Below are 22,715 nucleotides of genomic sequence, written 5' to 3' on the forward strand. Positions count from 1 at the left end.
CTTTCTCCCTTCCTCTCTCTCTGAAAGCAATGAAAAAACCTGTCCTTGGGTGAGGATTAAAAAACAAGTACAAGTTGGTCAATGAAGAGCACTGTTGTCATGACCCTCGCTCCTCTTTCAATTCAATTCAATTTGACAAATATTTATTGGGGATATTTATGTGCCAAGCAATTTGCTGAGTCTCTAAATGACTTAAGTATTAATGATGCCCATTCCCTATTGTCAAGCTCATTGTCCAGAAATGATACAGGCACATAGACAAATGTGTGTGTAAGGATATAAACCAAATAACTAACAGTAGCTATTTCTGGATAGTAGGAGTATAGGTATTTTCACTTTCTTTTCCTGGCCATCTTTTCTTTCTAATTTTTATATTAAACATTAATTTCATAGTAAGATAATTTTAGAAGATTATAACAGTATGATTGATATTACAATAGAATTATGAATAAGGTACATAATTGTAACTCTCTCGATTTATTCAAGACAGATTTCCTACAGGGTATCTAATGTGGGTTTTGAGGAATAAATAGGAGTTTACTAGGCAGATAATGAGGAACGATATTTCAAGAAAAAACATGAAATAGTATGGTATTTTCAGGAATTGTAAGTACTCGATTCATGATGGAGCATTAAGAGGAAGAGGGAGAGAGAAGATGAGGCTGGAGAGAAGAATCTTGAACACTAAAGAGCAGTGACTTCTTCCTAAGGTTATACAGTGATTGAAAAGAAAGCTATGTTGACAAATAGCCACTAAAGTCTGGTAAACAGAGTTAGGTAAAGAGACAATACGACTTCTGCAGCCATTATCCATTTCAAGAGGTAATAATATCATGGGTGACACCTTGGCTGGAATCCTGCATAAGAAAATTTAGCATTAAAAAAAAAAGACTTCAATTAGATAACCTTTAAGCTTCCTTTTAAAAATATTCCATGACTCTTTGACATTTGTTCCCTGATGTCCCTGTACACAATCCATTCAACTTCAGCTAAAGTCTACATAATTTGTTATCGATGCATTATGCGAGCTACATAATTGAATACGCAAGAGGTCTTGGTACAGCGTTCAAAGACTCTGACAGGTGGAACTGATACTCGCCCAGATCTGGGACCTGCTAATGCAATCTCAGGTGACTGTGTAAGGAAGTAAGAAGGTAAACACTAGGAGGTGGGGATGGAGGTGGAGCTGGGTGTGTTTGGGAGGGCATTAGGACATCTCAAAGACAGCAGCTCCTCCCTAAGAAGGGCTATTATAAAAAGGCCACTATCCCCAACTGGCAGCACCCTGTAAGCTGCTTCAGCCTCCATCCTACTCATTCCTCTGGTGAACTAGGTAAGTGAGCAGGAGTATTTGGAGCTATAAATGATGAGAATCTAGGATGTGCTCTAAGGCAAAGAGGCACTGGATACCAGTGTTCTTTTTAATATACTTTGGAAAGCTTTGGTATAAGTTTATTGAGAAGAAAAATGAAGAGATAACTAGGACTGATAGCACCTCTTTTCTTTTGGGTGATTTCCTTAAAGATTATGGGCTCAAATTACCCAATAGGCAGGTTGTCTCCTTTTCTGCTGAGCCTTTTCTCTCTGTTGTCTAACTGATAAAGCCTGAGGGTTACCATATTTTTTCGGACCATAAGAGACACCTAGGTTTTAGAGGAGAAAAATAGGAAAAAAAATTTTGAAGCAAAAAATGTAGTGAAATATTTAATAACATAAATAATATAATATTTCGCCAATGTAAATATAAACAGAACTTAACAGCAGCATTAACAACCATTATTCCTCCCAAATTTGCACAGGAGTGGGGGGAGGGGTTTGTTTTATAATCCAAAAAATAGTAGTCCCTGCCTAAACAGTGAAAACAGAAGCTGAGCCTGAGAGTAGACGCCCCCAGTTCCATATCACATAGGCCTGCTATTGGCTTTGCTCACTTTGTCTACTTTCTCCGGCCTAGAAGTCTTGAGAGTCTAGTTTAGACACTGGCACCTTTTGGTTGGGTAATAGACTTGTCCCTCCGTAGTGGGATGGTTGAGACCTGGAAAGGAACTGAGGAAATGGCTGAACAGGCACACCCAGGATTTCTACAGCTCCAGAACACAGCTCAGAAAATTATCCCTGGTAGAGACAGAGAGACCAAAAAAGAAAGTCATTGCTTATATATTCATTCAGGAGTAGAAATATAAGATACAGATTCTGTTCCTAATTTCTTGCTCCATGACTTGAACAAATCATTCAACTCTGGATTGGCCCTTGATTACAACAGACTTAAATTAGTCATGCCTCATTAATTTTGAACAATTATTACAAATGATTGAAAGTACTTATGTGTTTAAGCAAGAAAAAAGAACAATAAGAAGTGGGTCTCTCCTTTTTTCCTCCTTTAGGTTAATTATATCAACAAAAAAGATGCCTAAACTTCTACAAAGCATCGTCACTGTCATCGAAGTTTTCTACCAATATGCCACCCAGGATGAGGAGTGTGACATGTTGAACCAGGCAGAACTAAAAGAATTTTTGGAAAATGAATTTCATCAAATTATGAAGGTAAGAACTCCATATCAGGACTGAAAACAACTGCAATTCCTTTCTCCTCTCTTTCTACCTTTTGTCACATATGTCAAACACCTAGAGGACTCTCTCTACTTGGTAACAGAGAACACTTTTTTGGTAAAGGCTTGAAATAAGATCAAAAGTTGACTTGTAATGGTTTCTATACATTGACCAAGGGAAGTAATCCTACAGAAAAAAACAGACAAAGGTCCACAGATTAAATAATGTCTTACGTGAATTATTCTTCTTGAACAGCAACTGAGATGATCCTTGGAAAAACTGGAAAGTACATAATAGGCATCTTCTTCCCTTTCTTTGTCTTTCTTTAGACCAAAACATCCTAACCACTGTCCATTTCTGAAAATCTGGCACTGAGTTGAGGAAATTAGCATCTTACTCCAAAATCATGAAAGAGAGTGACCACCGCCTTAAAGTGTCAGTTCTGGAAATAAATATTTGGGGGATTAGATCTATCTATTGATCTTTAACTCATTAAATCCAGCTGCATACTAAATATTTTTATCTGGACTCCTATCAGTATCTTAAATTCAGTATGTCAGACACAAAACTTATCATCCTCCTTTCTAAACTCTCCTCTTATTTGCCCAAAGCAGAAATCTGGTACCATTCTTAACTTCCTCTCTCAGCATGTTCCTCTACCCCCCAACCTCCATCAAATTCACTAAAAGTCTCTCAAAAGAGCCCATTTCTCCACCAGTCTTGCTATCCTCTCATTCAGCCACTTCTTTCTTCCAATCTCACCATTACATAGAAATCTAATCATTTCACATGCAGTTCAAAATCCTTCAACAGGTCCCAGTTCTTAAAGTTCAAATTTATTTAATATGACTTAAAAGGCATGATTTGCTCCATATTCATCTCTCTAGACACATCTCTTGACTTTTGAGACTCTAAATTTAGCAATCCTACATTTCTTTCACTTCCTTGTATATGAGTTATGTTTTCTCTCATCTCCAGCTCTTTGTTCATATTGTGCCCTCTGCCTGGGTCCTACCCTTCAAAGACATCACTTACTCCCATTAACCATCCTTGAACCCCAAATGGTTCCCCTCTGGTATACCCATAGAAACATTATCTCAACAAATTGTAATTTTAAATTTGTGTATATGGCCCACTAAACTTTAAGTTCCATTTTGTTAAAAACCAACTTGTTCACTGCACCTAACTCAATGCTAGACAGATAGTAGTAGGTACACAATAAATCTTTGTTGAATGAGTAAATGAATTGAGTTGATCAATTAAGCTACGCAAATTTTTTAAAGTCATATATAATTAATATAGGTATCCAAATTGTTATTTATAAATTAGCTAATCATTCACATCTCACCCATTCCTTATAAAAATAATATTCCAGCTGCATACTCTTCTAGCTATCACTGCACCAGAATTTCTCACTGCATTATTCATTACATATCCCTTCTCTCTTCGTGCTCAGCCTAGGGCAGCTCAGCCTAAAGGACCATGTGGTTTGACTCTACCTATGTAAGCCAAACATTCACGTTTCTACAGCCCTCCTTCAACTGGTTAGCTGCATGTGTGGTACATACTGACAGAGTTGCCCTTGTACCTTGTTCCTATACAGAATCCAGATGATCCAGACACTGTAGACATCATCATGCAAAGTTTGGATCGAGACCACAACAAGAAAATGGATTTTACTGAGTATCTTCTGATGATATTCCAACTGGCTCAGGCTTGTAATAAAATCATTGGGAAAGATTACTGCCAAGCTTCAGGGTCAAAGCAAAAGGGTCGTAGTCACCAGCACCAAGAGGAACATAGTGAAACAGAAGAGGAAAACAAGAAGCAAGAATCATCTTGCTTCCCTTCAAGGAAGGGTACAGGAGAGAATGATTCATATTCCAGGGGCTCTGGAAGAAGCATTAAACACAGGCCTCAATTCAGCTCCAAAAGAATTGGACATCAAGGAGGTTTATCTAGTTTGGGGCACGGACAAAGCTCTGGGGAATGCCATTTCAAAGATGGTAAGAAAAATAAGTATGGTTCTCATCAACAAGAAAGGTCAGGGAGCCAAGAAGTTAGCTATACTCATTCAAGTAACTATAAAGAAAGATCACATTCAGCAAATCAGTCAGGTGGTTATGGAGAAGGGCATGTTTGCCACTCAGAAGATCAGTCTTTCAGTTCTGATCAACACTGCTCTGACTCAGACAAATCTTCAGGAAATAGCCAACATAAGAAGAAATCAAGCCAGCATCATGGATTCAGCTCAGGAAGCCATGGAGGACAAGAACACCAGTCAAATTCAAATACACCCAGTGGCTGTGGTCATGAGTCTGGCTCAGGTCAGTCTTCTCAACAGAGACGGCATGAATCAAATGCAGGATCTCAATCAGGAAACTGTGAAGAACAAGGATATTGTTCTAGTTCAAGTGAGGCATCCAGTTATGGGTCACGCTCAGGCCAGTCTTCTAGTGAAAGAACATATGGATCCAACTCAGGTAGTCAGTCATGCAGTTGTGAAAGACAAAAGCATGGCTCTGGATCAGAGCAATCCTCTAATTATGGGGAATATGGACCTGGATCTAATCAATCTTCTAGTCAGAGGAACCATGAGTCTCATTCAGAATCCAGTTTAGACAAGTCATCAAGCTATGGACATGGATCTGGATTTGGTCAGTCTTCTGGTTTTGGTCAACATGGGTCTACATCAGGACAGACTTCTAGGTACGGAAAACATAGTTCAAGCTCAGGTCATTCCTCAAGATACAGTCACTATGGGTCTGCATCAGGTCAATCTTCTGGCTTTGGACAACATGGTTCCACCTCAGGACAGTCATCAAGCTATGGACATCATGGAACTGGCTCAGGTCAGTCTTCTAGCTATGGCCAACATGGGTCTGGCTCAGGCCAGTCTTCTGGCTTTGAGCAACATGGGTCTGAAGCAGGTCAATCCTCTACTTATGGACAACAAAGTTCTACTTCAGGCCAGTCATCAAGCTATGGCCATCATGGAACTGGCTCAGGTCAGTCTTCTAGCTATGGCCAACATGGATCAGGATTAGGCCAGTCTTCTAGCTATGAACAACAGAGGTCTGAAGCAGGTCAATCCTCTTGCTACCCCCAACATAGGTCTGGCTCAAGTCAATCTTCTAGCCATAGCCAACATGGGTCTCAATCAGGTCAATCCTCTGGGTATGGACAACATAGATCTAGCTCAGGTCAGTCTTCTAGCTATGGACAACATGATTCTGAAGCAGGTCAATCCTCTACTTACGGACAACAAAGTTCTACTTCAGGCCAGTCATCAAGCTATGGCCATAATGAAACTGGCTCAGGTCAGTCTTCTAGCTCTGGTCAACATGGATCAGGATTAGGCCAGTCTTCTAGCTATGGACAGCACAGGTCTGAAGCAGGTCAATCCTCTTGTTGTGGCAGACAAAGATCTGGCTCAAGTCAGTCTTCTGGCTTTGAACAACATGGATCTGAAGCAGGTCAGTCCTCTGGCTATGGCCGACACAGGTCTGGCTCAAGTCAATCTTCTAGCCATAGACAACATGGGTCTCAATCAGGTCAATCCTCTGGGTATAGACAACATAGATCTAGTTCAGGTCAGTCTTCTAGCTATGGACATGGGTCTGAAGTAGGTCAATCCTCTGGCTATGGCCGACATAGGTCTGGTTCAAGTCAATCCTCTAGCCATAGCCAACATGGGTCTCAATCAGGTCAATCCTCTGGCTATAGACAACATAGATCTAGTTCAGGTCAGTCTTCGGGCTATGGCCAACATCAATCAGGATCAGGCCAGTCTTCTGGCTTTGGACAACATGGCTCTGGCTTAGGTCAATCCTCTACTCAAAGACAACATAGTTCTACTTCAGGGCAGTCATCAAGCTATGGACATCATGGAACTAGCTCAGGTCAGTCTTCCAGCTATGGCCGACATGGGTCTGGCTCAAGTCAATCTTCTAGCCATAGCCAGCATGGGTCTCAATCAGGTCAATCCTCTGGCTATAGACAACATAGATCTAGTTCAGGTCAGTCTTCGGGCTATGGCCAACATCAATCAGGATCAGGCCAGTCTTCTGGCTTTGGGCAACATGGGTCTGAAGCAGGTCAATCCTCCACTTATGGCCAACATAGATCAGGATCAGGGCAGTCTTCTGGCTTTGGACAACATGGCTCTGGCTTAGGTCAATCCTCTACTCAAAGACAACATAGTTCTACTTCAGGCCAGTCATCAAGCTATGGACATCATGGAACTAGCTCAGGTCAGTCTTCCAGCTATGGCCGACATGGGTCTGGCTCAAGTCAATCCTCTAGCCATAGCCAACATGGGTCTCAATCAGGTCAATCCTCTGGCTATAGACAACATAGATCTAGTTCAGGTCAGTCTTCGGGCTATGGCCAACATCAATCAGGATCAGGCCAGTCTTCTGGCTTTGGACAACATGGATCTGAAGCAGGTCAATCCTCCACTTATGGACAACATAGTTCTACTTCAGGCCAGTCATCAAGCTATGGACATCATGGAACTAGCTCAGGTCAGTCTTCCAGCTATGGCCGACATGGGTCTGGCTCAAGTCAATCCTCTAGCCATAGCCAACATGGGTCTCAATCAGGTCAATCCTCTGGCTATAGACAACATAGATCTAGTTCAGGTCAGTCTTCGGGCTATGGCCAACATCAATCAGGATCAGGCCAGTCTTCTGGCTTTGGGCAACATGGGTCTGAAGCAGGTCAATCCTCCACTTATGGACAACATAGTTCTACTTCAGGCCAGTCATCAAGCTACGGACATCATGGAACTAGCTCAGGTCAGTCTTCCAGCTATGGCCGACATGGGTCTGGCTCAAGTCAATCCTCTAGCCATAGCCAACATGGGTCTCAATCAGGTCAATCCTCTGGCTATAGACAACATAGATCTAGTTCAGGTCAGTCTTCGGGCTATGGCCAACATCAATCAGGATCAGGCCAGTCTTCTGGCTTTGGGCAACATGGGTCTGAAGCAGGTCAATCCTCCACTTATGGACAACATAGTTCTACTTCAGGCCAGTCATCAAGCTACGGACATCATGGAACTAGCTCAGGTCAGTCTTCCAGCTATGGCCGACATGGGTCTGGCTCAAGTCAATCCTCTAGCCATAGCCAACATGGGTCTCAATCAGGTCAATCCTCTGGCTATAGACAACATAGATCTAGTTCAGGTCAGTCTTCGGGCTATGGCCAACATCAATCAGGATCAGGCCAGTCTTCTGGCTTTGGGCAACATGGGTCTGAAGCAGGTCAATCCTCCACTTATGGACAACATAGTTCTACTTCAGGCCAGTCATCAAGCTATGGACATCATGGAACTAGCTCAGGTCAGTCTTCTAGCTATGGTCAACATGGGTCTGGCTCAAGTCAGTTCCCCAGCCACAGCCAACATGGATCTGGCTCAGGCCAGTCTTCTAGTTATGAACAACATGGCTCTGCAGGAGGCCAATCCTCTGGCTATGGCCAACATGAGTCTGGCTCAGGAGAATCATCAAACTGTGGTCAGCATGCATCCAGATCAGGTCAGTCTTCTAGCTATGGCCAACACAGATCTGCCTCTCACCAAAGTCAGCATGAGTCTGGCTCAGGTCAGTGTTCTAGCTCTGGACAATATGGGTCTGGCTCAGGTCAGTGTTCTAGCTCTGGACAATATGGGTCTAGCTCAGGTCAGTGTTCTAGCTCTGAACAATATGGGTCTGGCTCAGGTCAGTGTTCTAGCTCTGGACAATATGGGTCTGGCTCAGGTCAGTGTTCTAGCTCTGGACAATATGGGTCTGGCTCAGGTCAGTGTTCTAGCTCTGGACAATATGGGTCTGGCTCAGGTCAGTGTTCTAGCTCTGGACAATATGGGTCTGGCTCAGGTCAGTGTTCTAGCTCTGGACAATATGGGTCTGGCTCAGGTCAGTGTTCTAGCTCTGGACAATATGGGTCTGGCTCAGGTCAGTGTTCTAGCTCTGGACAATATGGGTCTGGTTCAGGTCAGTGTTCTAGCTCTGGACAATATGGGTCTGGCTCAGGTCAGTGTTCTAGCTCTGGACAATATGGGTCTGGTTCAGGTCAGTGTTCTAGCTCTGAACAGTGTGGTTTGGGATCTGGTCAGTATTCTGGCACTGAACAATATGGGTCTGGCTCATGTTATTCACCTAGCTCTGGACAATGTGGTTTTGGCTCTGGTCAGTATTCTGGCACTGAACAATATGGGTCTGGCTCATGTTATTCACCTAGCTCTGGACAATGTGGTTTTGGCTCTGGTCAGTATTCTGGCACTGAACAATATGGGTCTGGCTCATGTTACTCACCTAGCTCTGGACAATGCGGTTTTGGCTCTAGTTGTTCTAGCTACAGGCAACCTGAATCACAAGGGAGATGTGGGTCAATTTCAAGCAGTACTTATGATGAGTACAGTAAACCCAAAACAGTCTCTACCCCAAATCAATCAAGAAGAAATAGCCAGGAATGGTCAGGGTACAACCAAAAAGAAAGTAGTGGTAAGTCTGATAGATATGAGAGTATTCATGGACAAACACAAGTACAAAGCTCATCAAATTGTGGCATTAGACAATTTACACCCTCCTATGGACAGTCTAGATCCAACACAACCAATACATTATTAATTTGCAAGGAGGACAGTAGACAAGATGGCTATTATTATCAAAGAGAAGGAGGTAACCATGGAGGTAGAAGCACCAACTCAAGTTTACACAGTTTCCGTAGCAGCACTCCACTCTATGAATATGTCCAACAACAGAGGTATTAATTCTGGTGGTGAATAATAAATAGAAGTAAAATTAACTCAAGTAGCAATTTAAAAAATAAGTAACCGTAATAGACAAGCAATTTATTTTAAAGCTTCTTTCTAAAAGTGGATGTACTTGTTCCTATCTTTTTCATTTAACTGCATTCCTTGTGACTGGGTTCCTTCCAAAGAAGGTAGAGTATGCGGGTGACACTGTTAGGAAATACTGAGTTGAATAAATAATGTATGGGACTAAATTTGGAAGAATAATAAAAAGCACTTATGGAGATTGGGGTTTAGTGGAGGTGTCTTTTTAAGAGCTCCTTATTTATGATTTATGCCACATCAAGCCTTCATCTCTAAAAAGCAAAAAATTAGAAATGCATTACCAGTTCTGGAGCTAAAGCTTCTCCTATAGCAATGTGGAGTATAATTTTTGGTGTGTCCCACATCGAATGGTAACAGAAAGAAGACCCTAAAAGCAAAGATGTAATCTTGGACATTTCTTAGTTTATTAAACCACCAAGCCCTTATTCTTGGGTACATCTTTAATCAGTAAACTACAGAGGCACCAAAAAATGGCATCAGATGCTTCTTTCTCCCTAGCCAGTGAGAGAGAGCATTATGTCTTAAATGGATGGGATGGACAAGTTCAGCATTAACAGATCCAAATGAGGGCTCTAACTTTGTTTTAGCAAGAAAGATGTTGCCCCCTACTCCTAAGAACTTGCTCCAGGTTTAAAAAAAAACTTTGGAAGAGCAAAAGCATGAAAATACAATGGCTCCAACCTATTTCTATGGTTCATTAGCCTTTCCACATAGGAAAATATCCTTTTATACTCAGAGGGAAAGAAATATTATCTGCTACTGCTATATAGTTTCTTGGTTTGACTATAACATATTTATTTCAAATAACTGGATTGCATTAAAATGAACAATAAATAATAGTGATCAAACATTGAGGTTCTGTCATTTCTGCTTCATTTCACTCTCACACACAGACGGTCAGACTTGAAACTAACTCAAATGTTGGGAGCCGTCCTGCTTGGTTTCAGGGACTGCAGCCTCATTAACGGACAAAAGGGCCCCTAGGCTAGGGTTGAGTGAAAAGGCCTTAGGGACATAAGCCACTAAGGAGATAAAAAACCTGTCCCCGCTCTCACATTCCCCTGCTTGGCCTGGGCAGATGACTGGTTAGCCAATGACAGGTAAGATTCCTCAAGGGAGGAAGAACCTAAGACAGGCAGAGTCATGAAAGGGCCATCAGGGAAGGACTTAGGGGACTACAAAGAAGAGGTAGAAAGACCCTCACCCCTCAGCTTTGTCATAGCCTGAGTCCTCATACTATCCATAAGAAGTCTCCTAATCCTTTCACTGCTTTGCTCCCCCTGCCTGACTCAGCCTGAAAACAATGACAGAGGCAGCTGTGGCCTTACTGCCTTACTGGAATGGATGACCCCTGGGGGGTGGGCAAATCTGGCCTTAGAAAGAATGTACATTGTTTCCTTTGAGGCTTGCTCTGCCCCATTGTGCTATAAACTAAACATTTGAGCTCAAAGCGTAGGGAGTGAAACTCCCTACCTCATAATGCATGCCTCAATAACCTTCTGGCATTGGCATATCTCACTGACCCTGACCAGAGACAATCCCTGTGTTTCTTCGATTATTATCTGTAAACGACATCAGTTTTTCCTGACTGTAGCTTTTTGGACATTGATTGATGAGCTGATTACGTGCACTAATCAGCTCTGTGTGAGCTGAACTCAGTAAATACACAGGGAAAGAGGTGCTAAATGCCTATCCCCTCTGAGAGACTGGTCGGCCTTCTCTCCCTAAGCAGACCATGTCTTGGTGGACTTATACTCATCAGCAGCAGCAGTGGGGCTTTGCTGGACGAAGCTTCCCCACACTCAAATAGCAATTTTCCAAGGCCCTATCCTTCACAAACAACCCAGATTTTATAAGAAATTTTTAAAACTCAGTAATAAGAAAAATAATTTGATTTATAAATGAGCAAAATATCTGAATGGATGCTTCACCAAAAAAGATGTACAAATGGCCAATAAGCACAAGAAAAGATGCTCAATGTTTCAGTTATCAGAGAAATGCAAACTAAAATATAATGAGATACGATTACCCACCCATTAAAATAGCCAAAATTAAAAATAGTGGCAACACCAAGTGTTGGTATTGCTGGTAAGAAAGTAAAATTACACAATCATTTTGGAAATAGTGTGGCAATTCCTTATTAAGTTAAATATACTTGACTATATGACCCAGCTATTTTATTCCTAAATGAAATGAAAACATATATCCACATAAAGCTTTTTACATAAATGTTCATAGCAGCTTCAATAATAGTAACCCAAAACTTGATACAACCAAATGACCACTAACCTATGAATGGATAAACAAATTGTGGTATACTATTACAATGAAATACTATTTAACAAGAACAACAACAACAAAAAGACAATACACATGACATGGATGAACCTCAAAAACATTATACTAATCAAAAGAACCTGACCCAAAAGGATACACACTATATAATTCTATTTATATGAAACTTACTGAAGACAAATATAAAAATAAAATGTAGATCAGTGGTTGACACGAGTTAGGAGTAGAAGTTATTAACTTACAAATTGGCTGGAAAGAAAAACATAAGGGAACAGTCTATGTTGATGGAATTATTATTTTTAAATTTCTTTTAGTTTTTGTTTATTAATATTTTTAGAGAGAGAGAGGGGGGAGAGAGAGAAAGAGAAACATCAATTGTTATTCACTTATTTATACACTCATTGGTTGATTCTTATACATGCCCTGACTGGAGATCGAACCCACAACCTTGGCGTATTGGAATGACTCTAAACAACTGAGCTGCCCTGCCAGGGCTTTACACACCTCTAATGTCTTTAATTTTTCATTAGTCTTTGCAACAAATCTTTCAATGAAGCTATTTGAATTATTAAGCCTTTTGCAGGTTTTTCACGCTGATTAAAATAGGTATGTCATTCTGCTTGTTTGATTTGGGAGCCCTTGATTTTACATAAACTCCTTATCTGTTTGGAATGTTCCTTCCAGTGGTTGTAATCTCCCTGAAGATGGGCAGCAGTTTGGTAGCATCCTAGCTGCAAATGGCTTCTGGGGCCATTTTGATGGTTACAAAGCCAAGTTCTCAGAACACAAGATTTTTGCCATTTTTGTAAATATAGCTTCCTGGACCATAGTTCTTAAGCAGATATGCTGGAAGGTGGCATGCTTAACTTTTCATTTTTAATTTATTTTAGGTGTCCCATTTTATTTTACTTATTTTTAAAAAATTATTGGGGTGACATTGGTTAATAAAAACATGCAGGTTTCATACTTTAATTTTTAATTGAAGTATAATTGACTTACAATATTACATTAGTTTCAGGTATATAACCTAGTGATTCAATATTTATATACATAATGAGTGATCACCATAAGTCTACTTACCTTCTATATTAACTATATTCTCTTACTAACTATATTCTCTATGCTATTCCTTACTTCCCTGTGACTTACTCATTTTACAGCTGGAAGTTTGTACCCTTTTATCCCCTTCACCTATTTTGCCTATCTCCCTGCTGCTGTCTCTCTGGAAACCACATTTCTTCTCTGTATCTATCAGTCTGTTTCTGTTTTGTTTTGTTTTGTTTGTTCATTTGTTTTGTTTTTTAGATTCACATATAAGTGAAATCATATGATATTTGGCTCTCTGTCTGACTTGTTTTATTTAGCATAAGACCCTCTAGATTTATCCATGTTGTCACAAATGGCAAGATTTTATTCTTTATTGCTAATATTATATAATGTGTGTGTGTGTGAGAGAGAGAGAGAGAGAGAGAGAGAAAGAGAATATCACATCTTCTTTCACCATTCATCTATCAGTGGACACTTAGGTTGTTTCCACGTCTTGGCTATTGTAAATAATGCTTCAAGGAACATAGTGGTGCATGTGTCTTTTTGAATTACTGTTTTTGTTTTCTTTGGGTAAATACTCAGAAGTGGAATGCTGGGTTGTACAGTAGTTCTATTTTTAATTTTTTGAGAAACCTCCATACTGATTTTCATAGTGGCTGCACCACTTTCCATTTCCACCAACAGTGCATGAGGCTTCCCTTTTCTCCTCATCCTCACCAACACTTGTTAGTTTTTGTCTTCTCCATAATAGCCATTCTGACAGGTGTGAGGTAGCATCTAACTGTGGTTTTGATTCGCATTTCCCTCATGATTAATTATGCTGAGCATCTTATCATGTAGTTGTTGGCCATCTGTATGTCTTCTTTGGGAAAAGGTCTGTTCATGCTCTCTAGTTTTTAATCAGATTATCTTTTTGATACTCAGTTACATGAGTTCCTTGGCATATTGGGACAATGCTCTAACCCAGCAGTCCCCAACCTTTTTGGCACCTGGGACCAATTTTTCCACGGGGGATAAGGGGGTTGGGGGATGGGAGGATAGGAGGTGGGAGCTTCCCTTGCAGCCCAGTTCCTAACAGGACAAGGACTGGTACTGGCCTGCAGCCCGGGTGAGAACCCCTGCTCTAACCAACTGAGCTACCCAGTCAAGATTGATGGAATTACTCTAAACAGAGATATATTTTTTCAAAACTCATGAAATTGTATACTTAAAATTGTTGTAGTTTATCATATGTAATTAAGTTATACCTCAATAAAGACCTCAATAAAGTCGATTTTATTTGAAGTCCCTACAAAGATTTTTATAAAACTTGACACACCAATTTTAAAATTATATAGAAGAGCTAAGATTCAAAAATGGCCAGGACAATTTGTAAGATAAATAAGGAGGAGAAAAGTCACTTTATCAAGTATCAAAATATATGACAAAGTTACATTATTTAAGACACTGTGGAATTCTTGTAATGACAGACATATAGAGCAACAGAACATCCAGAAACAGACCCATGCATACTTGTTTTATCACAGTATGCTCTGCTTATCATTGAAAGACAAACCTTTCAGTAAAGTCTGCCAAGATAACTGGTTTTCCATTTTTTTTCCAAAATTTTTTTATAATTTAAAAAAATTATGTCTCCACTTCATATCACATACAAAATCAACTCTAAGTAAGTTAAAGACTTAAGTGTGTAAGCCAATTTTTTAAAAAATTTAAAGAAAATAAAGAATGTCTTTATGACTTCAAATAATGAATTTCTTAGACAAGAAATATAAAAACCACGAAGAAAAGATTCATGAACTTTTACCACCACTAAATCTAAATGTGTGTAAGTCAAAAGACACTCTCAAAAAGTTAAAAAGACAAGCCACATGCTAGGATAAAACTTCTGCAGAGATTATAAACAACTGATTAATAGCCTGATTATACAAAGTACTCATAAATATCAAATTAGGAAACAACAGCAAAATGTATAAAAAGAAAATTCACCCAAATAGAAATCTGAATGGGCAACTGGCATTTTTAAAACAATGCTCAGGAAAACAGAAAACGAAAACACAATGAAATACCATTTCAAACTCATCAGATAAGAAAAACTAAATTCTAGCAATATTCAGTGTTGGGGAGGATAAGGAGCAAGGAAGTTCTAAACTGGTAACCACTTAGGAAGCAATTTTACAAACACACAAGAGTCAGCAAAAATGCTACAAACAACTTAGAAGTTCAACAGAAGAATGAATGAACTGTGATATATCCATAAACTATAATGCTATTCAGCAGTAAAATTAATGAGATAGAGGAAGATTAGATGTAGATGACATAGGCATAAATATCTATATATCTATACCTGTGTCTATATAGATATCTATATAGATATATAGATATATAGATATATACCCCTCAACATGGACAAGTCCCCAAAATATAATATTGATTGAAACACACAGCCTACCCCTTATTCTTCTCTTTTAGCTGCAACACTATGGTTCTTAGATTCTGGAATCATAACAAGGAGAAGACAATGTAGAGGGAGAGGGCAACCAGGAAGGTCAAGGGAGACTTCAACCAGATACCAGGGTCCAGGTTGTTGTTATAGAACAAGAAAGAACTCAAGGGTATGACAGAAAGATTTAGCAAAGCACAGTAAATTTATTAAAGTGATAGTATGCACTGGAGAAGTGAGAGTGAGCAACCTTGGAGAATAAGATATCCCAAGGGTCTTGGAGGAAGGTTTTTATTAAACGTGGACAAGGTGGGGATAGGGTGGTCCTTGGCTTCTGATGCTGGTGGGGTAACTGCCAACGCAGCTCCTCCTTGTCCCTTATCTCCAGAGAATGATTTCCTTTTTGGTCTTCTGCGAACTCTCATGACCATTTGGGGACCAGGTCCTAAAACCATAATGAAAATTTTAAATTATTTTTAATTTGTTGATTTTTAGAGAGAGAGAGAAAGTGGGAGAGAAAGAGAGAGAGAAACATCAACTGTTGTTCCATTTATTTGAGCATTCATTGGATGATTCTTGTATGTGCCCTGACCAGGGATTGAACCTGCAACCTTGGCTCATCAGCACAATGCTCTAACCAACTGAGCTACCTGGCCAGGGCCATAATGCAAATTTATTGTAAAGAGATAATGGTCCTGTTGGTCACTTTTAGGTCAGTATGACTACCAAATCTGGTTGAGGCTGGTTTTGTCTTAATTACAGGAAACTGAGGAGGGGAAGGCAAAGTGTGGGGAGAACAGGCGTCAGTGAAGGTCACATCTGTGATGTTCCAGCCAAGACAGAAAAGGGGAGGGGTAGAGTTGAAGCCTTCCTTCCCTACTCTTTCCTGCCTCAAAGAGAAACACTATGAAAAGTGACTTAGCTAAGTCTCAAAATAGACAAATCCCCAAATATAATATTGAGTAAAAAGTTGTAAAACATGTATGTATAGCATAATATATATAGTCTTAAACATAATAATACTATATACTATTTGTAGTTAACATATTTATAGGAATGTCAAACACTAAATTCAGAATAGTAGTTACCTCTGTAGAGGGGTTGGGGGGAATGAGATTGAAAGAATAAACAAGGCCAAAGGTTTTCTTAAATAAGATGATGTTTATTATATTATTCCTTAGACTTATTTGTAAACCTCCAACTACTTCACAAGAAAGAGGGAGACACAAAGATCAATGTTAGAATGCCATCGAGGAGTCCACAAGGAAGAACATGTTGTGACAAGCTAGTCCACTGGCATATGTGGTCCAGCACATCCCAGTTGTTGAAATAAATGTATCAGCACATCAAGTGCCTGATAATACTCATCATCTGAATCATCTAACCAACTGTTTGGCTCACAATTGAAATTCATCAGAGAGTCTTCTAAAAATTTTGGCTTTCTATAACTTTCCCAGATTAATACAGACACCTAGTGCTTCTGCATTCCTGACTGTACATTAGTAACCTGGCATTATACTTTTAATACCTCAGTCCCTGGTGATTTAGTTACGATGAAAACAGCTTTCCTGAATCGAATCAACTCCAGGACAATGACATGAGTGGCTATCTGAATCTACAAGGATGAGGACCAAACCCTGACTGACCATTTTTCCAGGCAATATCTCAACCTTATTCTTTGCCTCTTCCAAATCTCAAGAGTTCAGGTTAAAGAAAATTATTCTAAGTAAGAGAAAACAAAGAAATTTCAAATAAATGCTCTCACTCCCTCTTTCCTTCCCTCCCTCCCATTTCCTCCCTCTCTCTCTAAAAGGCAATGAAAATATGTCCTCGGGTGAGAACTTTTTTTTTAATTCCAGCATAGGTAGATGGATGTGTCAGCTCTTTGATATCTAAGTGGTAAGCCAGTTCTTTGAAGAACTAAAAGCAGTTATCCTAGCTGGCCAGGGTGGCTCAGTTGGTTGAAGTGTCATCCCATAAACTGAAAGACAGTGGGTTCAATTCCTGGTCATGGCACATGGTGGGGTTGCAGGTTTGGTCCTAGTCAGGCTGCATGCAAGAGGCAATTGATTGATGTTTCTCTCTCATATCATGTTTCTCTCCCAATCTCTCTCTCTCCCTTACCCTCTCTCTAAAATCAATAAGCATATCCTCCGGTAAGGATTAAAAAAAAAACAACAAAAAACAGCTGTCCTAGTTTTACAAATCTAGTCTTTTTTTTTTTTTTAAATATTTTATTTATTTTATTATTTATTTTTTTAGGGAGGGAAGGGAGGGAGATAGAGAGAGAGAGAGGGAAACATCAATGTGCGGTTGCTGGGGGTTATGGCCTGCAACCCAGGAATGTACCCTGGCTGGGAATCGAACCTGGGACACTTTGGTTCCCAGCCCATGCTCAATCCACTGAGCTACGCCAGCCAGGGCTACAAATCTAGTCTTTACATGACCAGAGGTGTGTGGCTCCAGAAACAATTCAAAATCCACCAATCATTTACCAATCCCAGAACCTCCCCTATTCATCTCAAAAGGCTTGTAAATACTGGCCTTAAGAAACCAAAGTCCTTCAGGCCAAGATGGAGGTGTAGGTAGATAAGCTTTGCTTTCTCACAAAACCAAAAGAAGGATAATAACCAATTAAAAAAAAAAAAACCTGCCAGAAAACTGAACAGGATGGAAGTCCAACAACCAAGGAGTTAAAGAAAAAACATCCATCCAGACTGGTAGGTGGGAGGAGATGGGCAGCCAGGGCAGAGAGGACATGCAGCAAGGTGGCACCTGGCAGACCAGGAGGTCCCACATTAATGTGCAGATAAACTGAGAACTGGGTAGTGAGACAGACCACATAACCCAGGGTTCCAGCATGGGAAAAATAAAGCCTCAAGACCTCTGGCTATAAAAACCTGTGGGGGTTGTGGTAATGGAAGAAACTCCCAGTCTCACAGGAGAGTACATTTGAGAGGTTCCCACAAGCCCACCCACCTGGGATCAGCACCAAGGCAGCACCTATAAGGGCATAATTCGCTTGTGGTAAGAAGGGGAAGTGACTCTGAAAGCAGGGCAAGAGTTGAGCAAGCAGCATCCTTCCCTTTCTGACCCCTCCCCCACATACAGCACCACAAGGCAGCAAAGTGGGTTGCCCCGCCCTGGTGAATACCTAAGGCTCCAACCCTTATAACATAATAGATGAACTGAGACGAAGAAATATGGCCCAAATGAAAGAACAGACCAAAACCCCAGAAAAAGTACTAAGCAAATGTAAATATATAAATGTATAAATATATATAATGTGTATATATAAATGTATACAGAATGCAATGTATATATGACATAAATATATAATGTGTATATAATGTAAATATGCAGGTGTATGTTAATATATATTTAATATATGTGTATATTTATATAAATACATAAATGTGTATATATTTATATCATACATGTAGAAATGCCACACATCTATAACACATATATAAAATGTAAAATGACACAAAAAATATACATGTCATAGATGTGTGGCATTTTCTACCTCCACATGGTATTGCTAAAATTAATGTGGAAAAGAACTCTTGTTTTATTAGTTTAAGAAAACAAGTACTTAATATGAAATATAGAAATTGACAATTATAAAGTAGTCACAGGAATTTAAAATACAGCACAGAGAATATAATCAATAATACTATAATAACTATGTATGGTGTCAAGTGAGTACTAGACTTATGGGGGGATCACTTTGTAAATTATACAAATGTCTAACAACTATGATATACAACCTGAAACTAATATTGAATATCAAGTGTAATTGAAAAATAAAAATAAAAAAGAAATATAATAGAAACTAATCCAAATGCTTTTCAAGTCCACATGGTCTAAGACTAATCTTTAGTAAATATTTTGGGTGGTTAGCACATAATGCAATATATAGATGATGTATCATAGAATTGTATATTTGAATCCTATATAATTTTATTAACTAACATCATCCCAATACATTTAATTTTAAATAAAATGGGGGGGAAGCTAGTTTAAGGTGGTTGGTTTAAAAGAAACAGCCATGTCTTTAGAGTTATCAACACTGAATATAATGTAATCTTACAACTTTTATTCTACTGGGATTTATTAGTCAGGTAAGATCATGTTACAAAATTTGTCAACAAGAAAAATAAGTTGGTATAAAATGTTAAGTAATCTAAACCTAAGTTTTGAAACAAGAAGATTAAATAAATGTGAGATGAAAGTTTCTAGGAACTTTTAAAATAATTTTTCCAAATCTTTTTGATAACTTGATACCTTAAAGTTTTGCTAAGATCAAGCTAAATGATGAAAAAGTATTAAACATCCAGATCATTTATAAAATACTGAAACATCAGCCTACTGGACATAGGTTTTCCACTTTTGGCTGCTGTTTACAAAGTAACTAAAAATATTTGGGTCTGTTAGTAAACATGTCTTGTGCCATGCTGAGAAATGTGTTATTGTTACCAGACAGGAACTGGCCTGGAGCAGTCTGCCTCAGACTGGCCTGTAGTGTGTGGTCCTTGACTTCATACAGGAAAGGCTTCACAGCACAAGTCCAGGTGATTTTGAGAGTATGTATATTAAAGCAGGGAACAGTGAAACAAGAAAGTGATGGAAGTAACAGAAGAAAGACTAGGTGGGGCTACTTTGGCTCTCTAGAAAAGCCACAAAAAAGAAGTGAACCAAGGTAAGGTTACTGTCAGTTCACTGAAAAGTCAGAAAAAAGGGGACTTTGGAGACAGGTTCAGTGAGTTGGCCTGAGACAGGCTGCCACTATCTGATGCTCCCCTGGCTGCAAGTGTCATGGGGACCCTTAGAGCTTGGGAGAGAAAAGGACAGCTGCACACCGGGGAGGGAAGAAAAGTACAAGCGTGCTCCCAAGGGAGAGCGCACACTGGATCCTGCATCTCCAGGGTTTTAAAAGCTAGGAGTTCTCAATAGAATATTCATCAGCTTTCTGTTGATGTGCCAAAATGAGATTTATTCCCTTAACTTCATCTGTCCTTGGGTGTGGTCAGCACGAATGCCACTAGTCTGCTATCTCCCTGAATAGGGTGATTTAAGTTATTTACCCTCTGGCTGGGGAGAAGTGTAAACCATTCACTTTTGTATCCTTGGTTAGGGAAGATAGTATTTTGCAATTTACTGGATGGCTGTAAACTGCTTGGCCATTTAACTATCTTTCTCAGTGTCCCTATTCCACTTATTCTGGCTTACTAGCCTGTCTCACTATGAGAAAGCAACATGTTTCTAGAAAAAAGTATCTATAAATTTGCCAAAGCACAAGATGCTAACACAGTACACAATTGCTACTTCTTAGCTTTAAATAGAAATTAAAGATTTCTAAGGGTTAATCATTCAAATTAATATATGTAATTAAAGCTACAAAAATAAGGGAAACATCTCTATGCAAGGAGTGGAATGTGTGTTTTAAGAAGGTATGAGGAAGGGAAATGTATTTTGTTGAGGGAAAATAACACTATTTTTTCCCAAAGTAAAACTGGTTATTTCAAAAAGGGAAAGTGGGGAATAAAGGACAAATTAAATAGAAAATTGGACCCTAGCTGGCGTAGCTCAGTGGATTGAGCGCGGGCTGGGAACCAAAGTGTCCCAGGTTCGATTCCCAGCCAGGGTACATTCCTGGGTTGCAGGCCATAACCCCCAGCAACCACACATTGATGTTTCTCTCCCTCCCTCTCTCCCTCTCCCTCTCTCTCTCTCTCTCCCCCTCTCTCTCTCTCTCTCTCTCTCTCTCTCTCTCTCTCCCCGCCCCCCTCCCTCCCTCCCTTCCCTCTCTAAAAATAAATAAAATCTAAAAAAAAAAAAAAAAAGAAAGAAAATTGGGACGAAACTTGACTAAAAATTGAATTGTTACAAGGGTTTTTTAAGATTAAGCTTTAATATCAGTAGTGTACGAATATAAAACTGAAACTTAATTTTCTTTCATCTGCTAAAAGGACAACGTTTTCTTGGACTAGATCCTGAATTCTACTAGTTGACTCAAACATATGACTATGACTCTCCAAACTAACATTTCCTATTTCCTCCCACCCTTCCAATTTGGAATCAGTAGAACAAAGGCTGCTTTCGAGTCTCCTTGGAAGGACTTATGCCAGGTCCTCCTCACTATCCAGATGGAAGCCAAACTTCAGGGACTTGAACCTTGGGTACATATCTCATAACTAATGAAGACTCCACCTGACTTCTATCCTGTACAGATGCTGGATACCCTTCAAATCAAATCAATGAGAAAGAGAAGTAGCTGACATCAATGTGTATTACTCCCACCCAAGAAGCTAGATAAAACCTTCTTTAGCTAAATGGGAAATCATTCTTTCTTTTCTTTCCTTTACTACTGCATTTGCCTGGAAAGATAACATCACCCATATCCCCCAGGCCATTGCTAAGTGGGGGTAACCTCTGAAATTTAGAAGAACTTTTTAATTTGGGCTACGAGAAAACCTCACTAAAGTATATGCAGCAATTCCTGTGAGTGAATCCACTAACAATACCTCCTTAACAAGAACAGTTTATGCCCAAAAGGGTTTTTGTCTTTTTCGTGGTGGTTATCATTCTCCTTAAACCTGTGAATGGTTAGATAGCTGGTGCAGTCAGGCAGGCAATGCCTCTTCAGTTAATTGTGCCCCTAACTTTCCACAAAAGAACTAGGATACCTCATTCGTTGACTCCCCTGAATTTATATCATTGAGCTAGAAAGAAATTACCAGGAAGCGTTCATAATTCAGTATTCTCTTCCTCTGGCAGGGCCCTGCTTCTCTGGTTAGGAGTAAATGTGAATGAAGCTATGATCAGGAACTTCTCCTTAACTCACATTGCAGAACCTGCTGTTAGAGTAGTAGTTGCTCAACAAAAATCCTTGGGCTTTCTTGTCAAGGTTGTTCTTGATAATAGGATGGCCTTTGATTATCTTTTAGCTGAGCAATGAGGTATCTATTTTGAAGCCAACACAACCTGCTGCATCTCAATTAACACTTCTAGGGAAGCAGAAACTCAATTATGTAAGATACATGCGCAAGCCATTTAGCTTAAAAAGGTGACTCCTCTGCCAGGTCTTTCTTTGACTTACTTGATTTTGATTGGTTTGGCTCCTGGGAACTACAGGTCTGAAGTGCACAACAAACATTAAGAATTACCCTGCTTATAGTCATCATAACAATTTCCCTAGCACGTTCTATGCCCTCATAAGCTTTAAATGCATGTTCACAGCCACTAACCAAGCAAATAATCTCCCTAAGGCTGGAATGTCAGAAAAGAAACAGAGAATGACAGACAGACTAAAAGACTGTGAGCCGGAAGCTGTGACTTTCAGTATTACAGATTAAGCAAAAATATCATGACCTGTGAATAACACAAAGAGAATCAACAAAGCTGTGAGAACTGCAGAGTGGTAGATGAGAGTGGTCCTCATGCCTTAAATTTTTATCACATCTCAGTCAGGCTGAAAGTTTGATCAAAAAAGGAGGTGGGGGAGGTTTAATAAAAACA

At 39.6% G+C, this 22,715-nt stretch overlaps 1 protein-coding gene across 1 annotated transcript in view; it reads left to right on the plus strand.

The window, feature by feature from the left end:
• The first annotated feature begins 5,063 nt into the window (after positions 1-5,063).
• Positions 5,064-22,715, plus strand: part of LOC118498117 — a 29,801-nt gene continuing 12,149 nt past the window's right edge. The window contains exons 1-8 of the mRNA XM_036015229.1: positions 5,064-5,430; positions 5,665-5,792; positions 6,105-6,117; positions 6,466-6,636; positions 6,754-6,998; positions 7,155-7,271; positions 7,428-7,544; positions 7,701-9,056. Of these exons, the coding sequence (XP_035871122.1) occupies positions 5,187-5,430; positions 5,665-5,792; positions 6,105-6,117; positions 6,466-6,636; positions 6,754-6,998; positions 7,155-7,271; positions 7,428-7,544; positions 7,701-9,056 (2,391 nt within the window). The 5' untranslated portion in view covers positions 5,064-5,186. The remainder of the gene's footprint in view (positions 5,431-5,664; positions 5,793-6,104; positions 6,118-6,465; positions 6,637-6,753; positions 6,999-7,154; positions 7,272-7,427; positions 7,545-7,700; positions 9,057-22,715) is intronic.

The sequence above is a fragment of the Phyllostomus discolor genome, chromosome 14 (genome assembly GCF_004126475.2).
Source record: "Phyllostomus discolor isolate MPI-MPIP mPhyDis1 chromosome 14, mPhyDis1.pri.v3, whole genome shotgun sequence".
In the NCBI taxonomy this organism is placed as follows: domain Eukaryota; kingdom Metazoa; phylum Chordata; class Mammalia; order Chiroptera; family Phyllostomidae; genus Phyllostomus; species Phyllostomus discolor.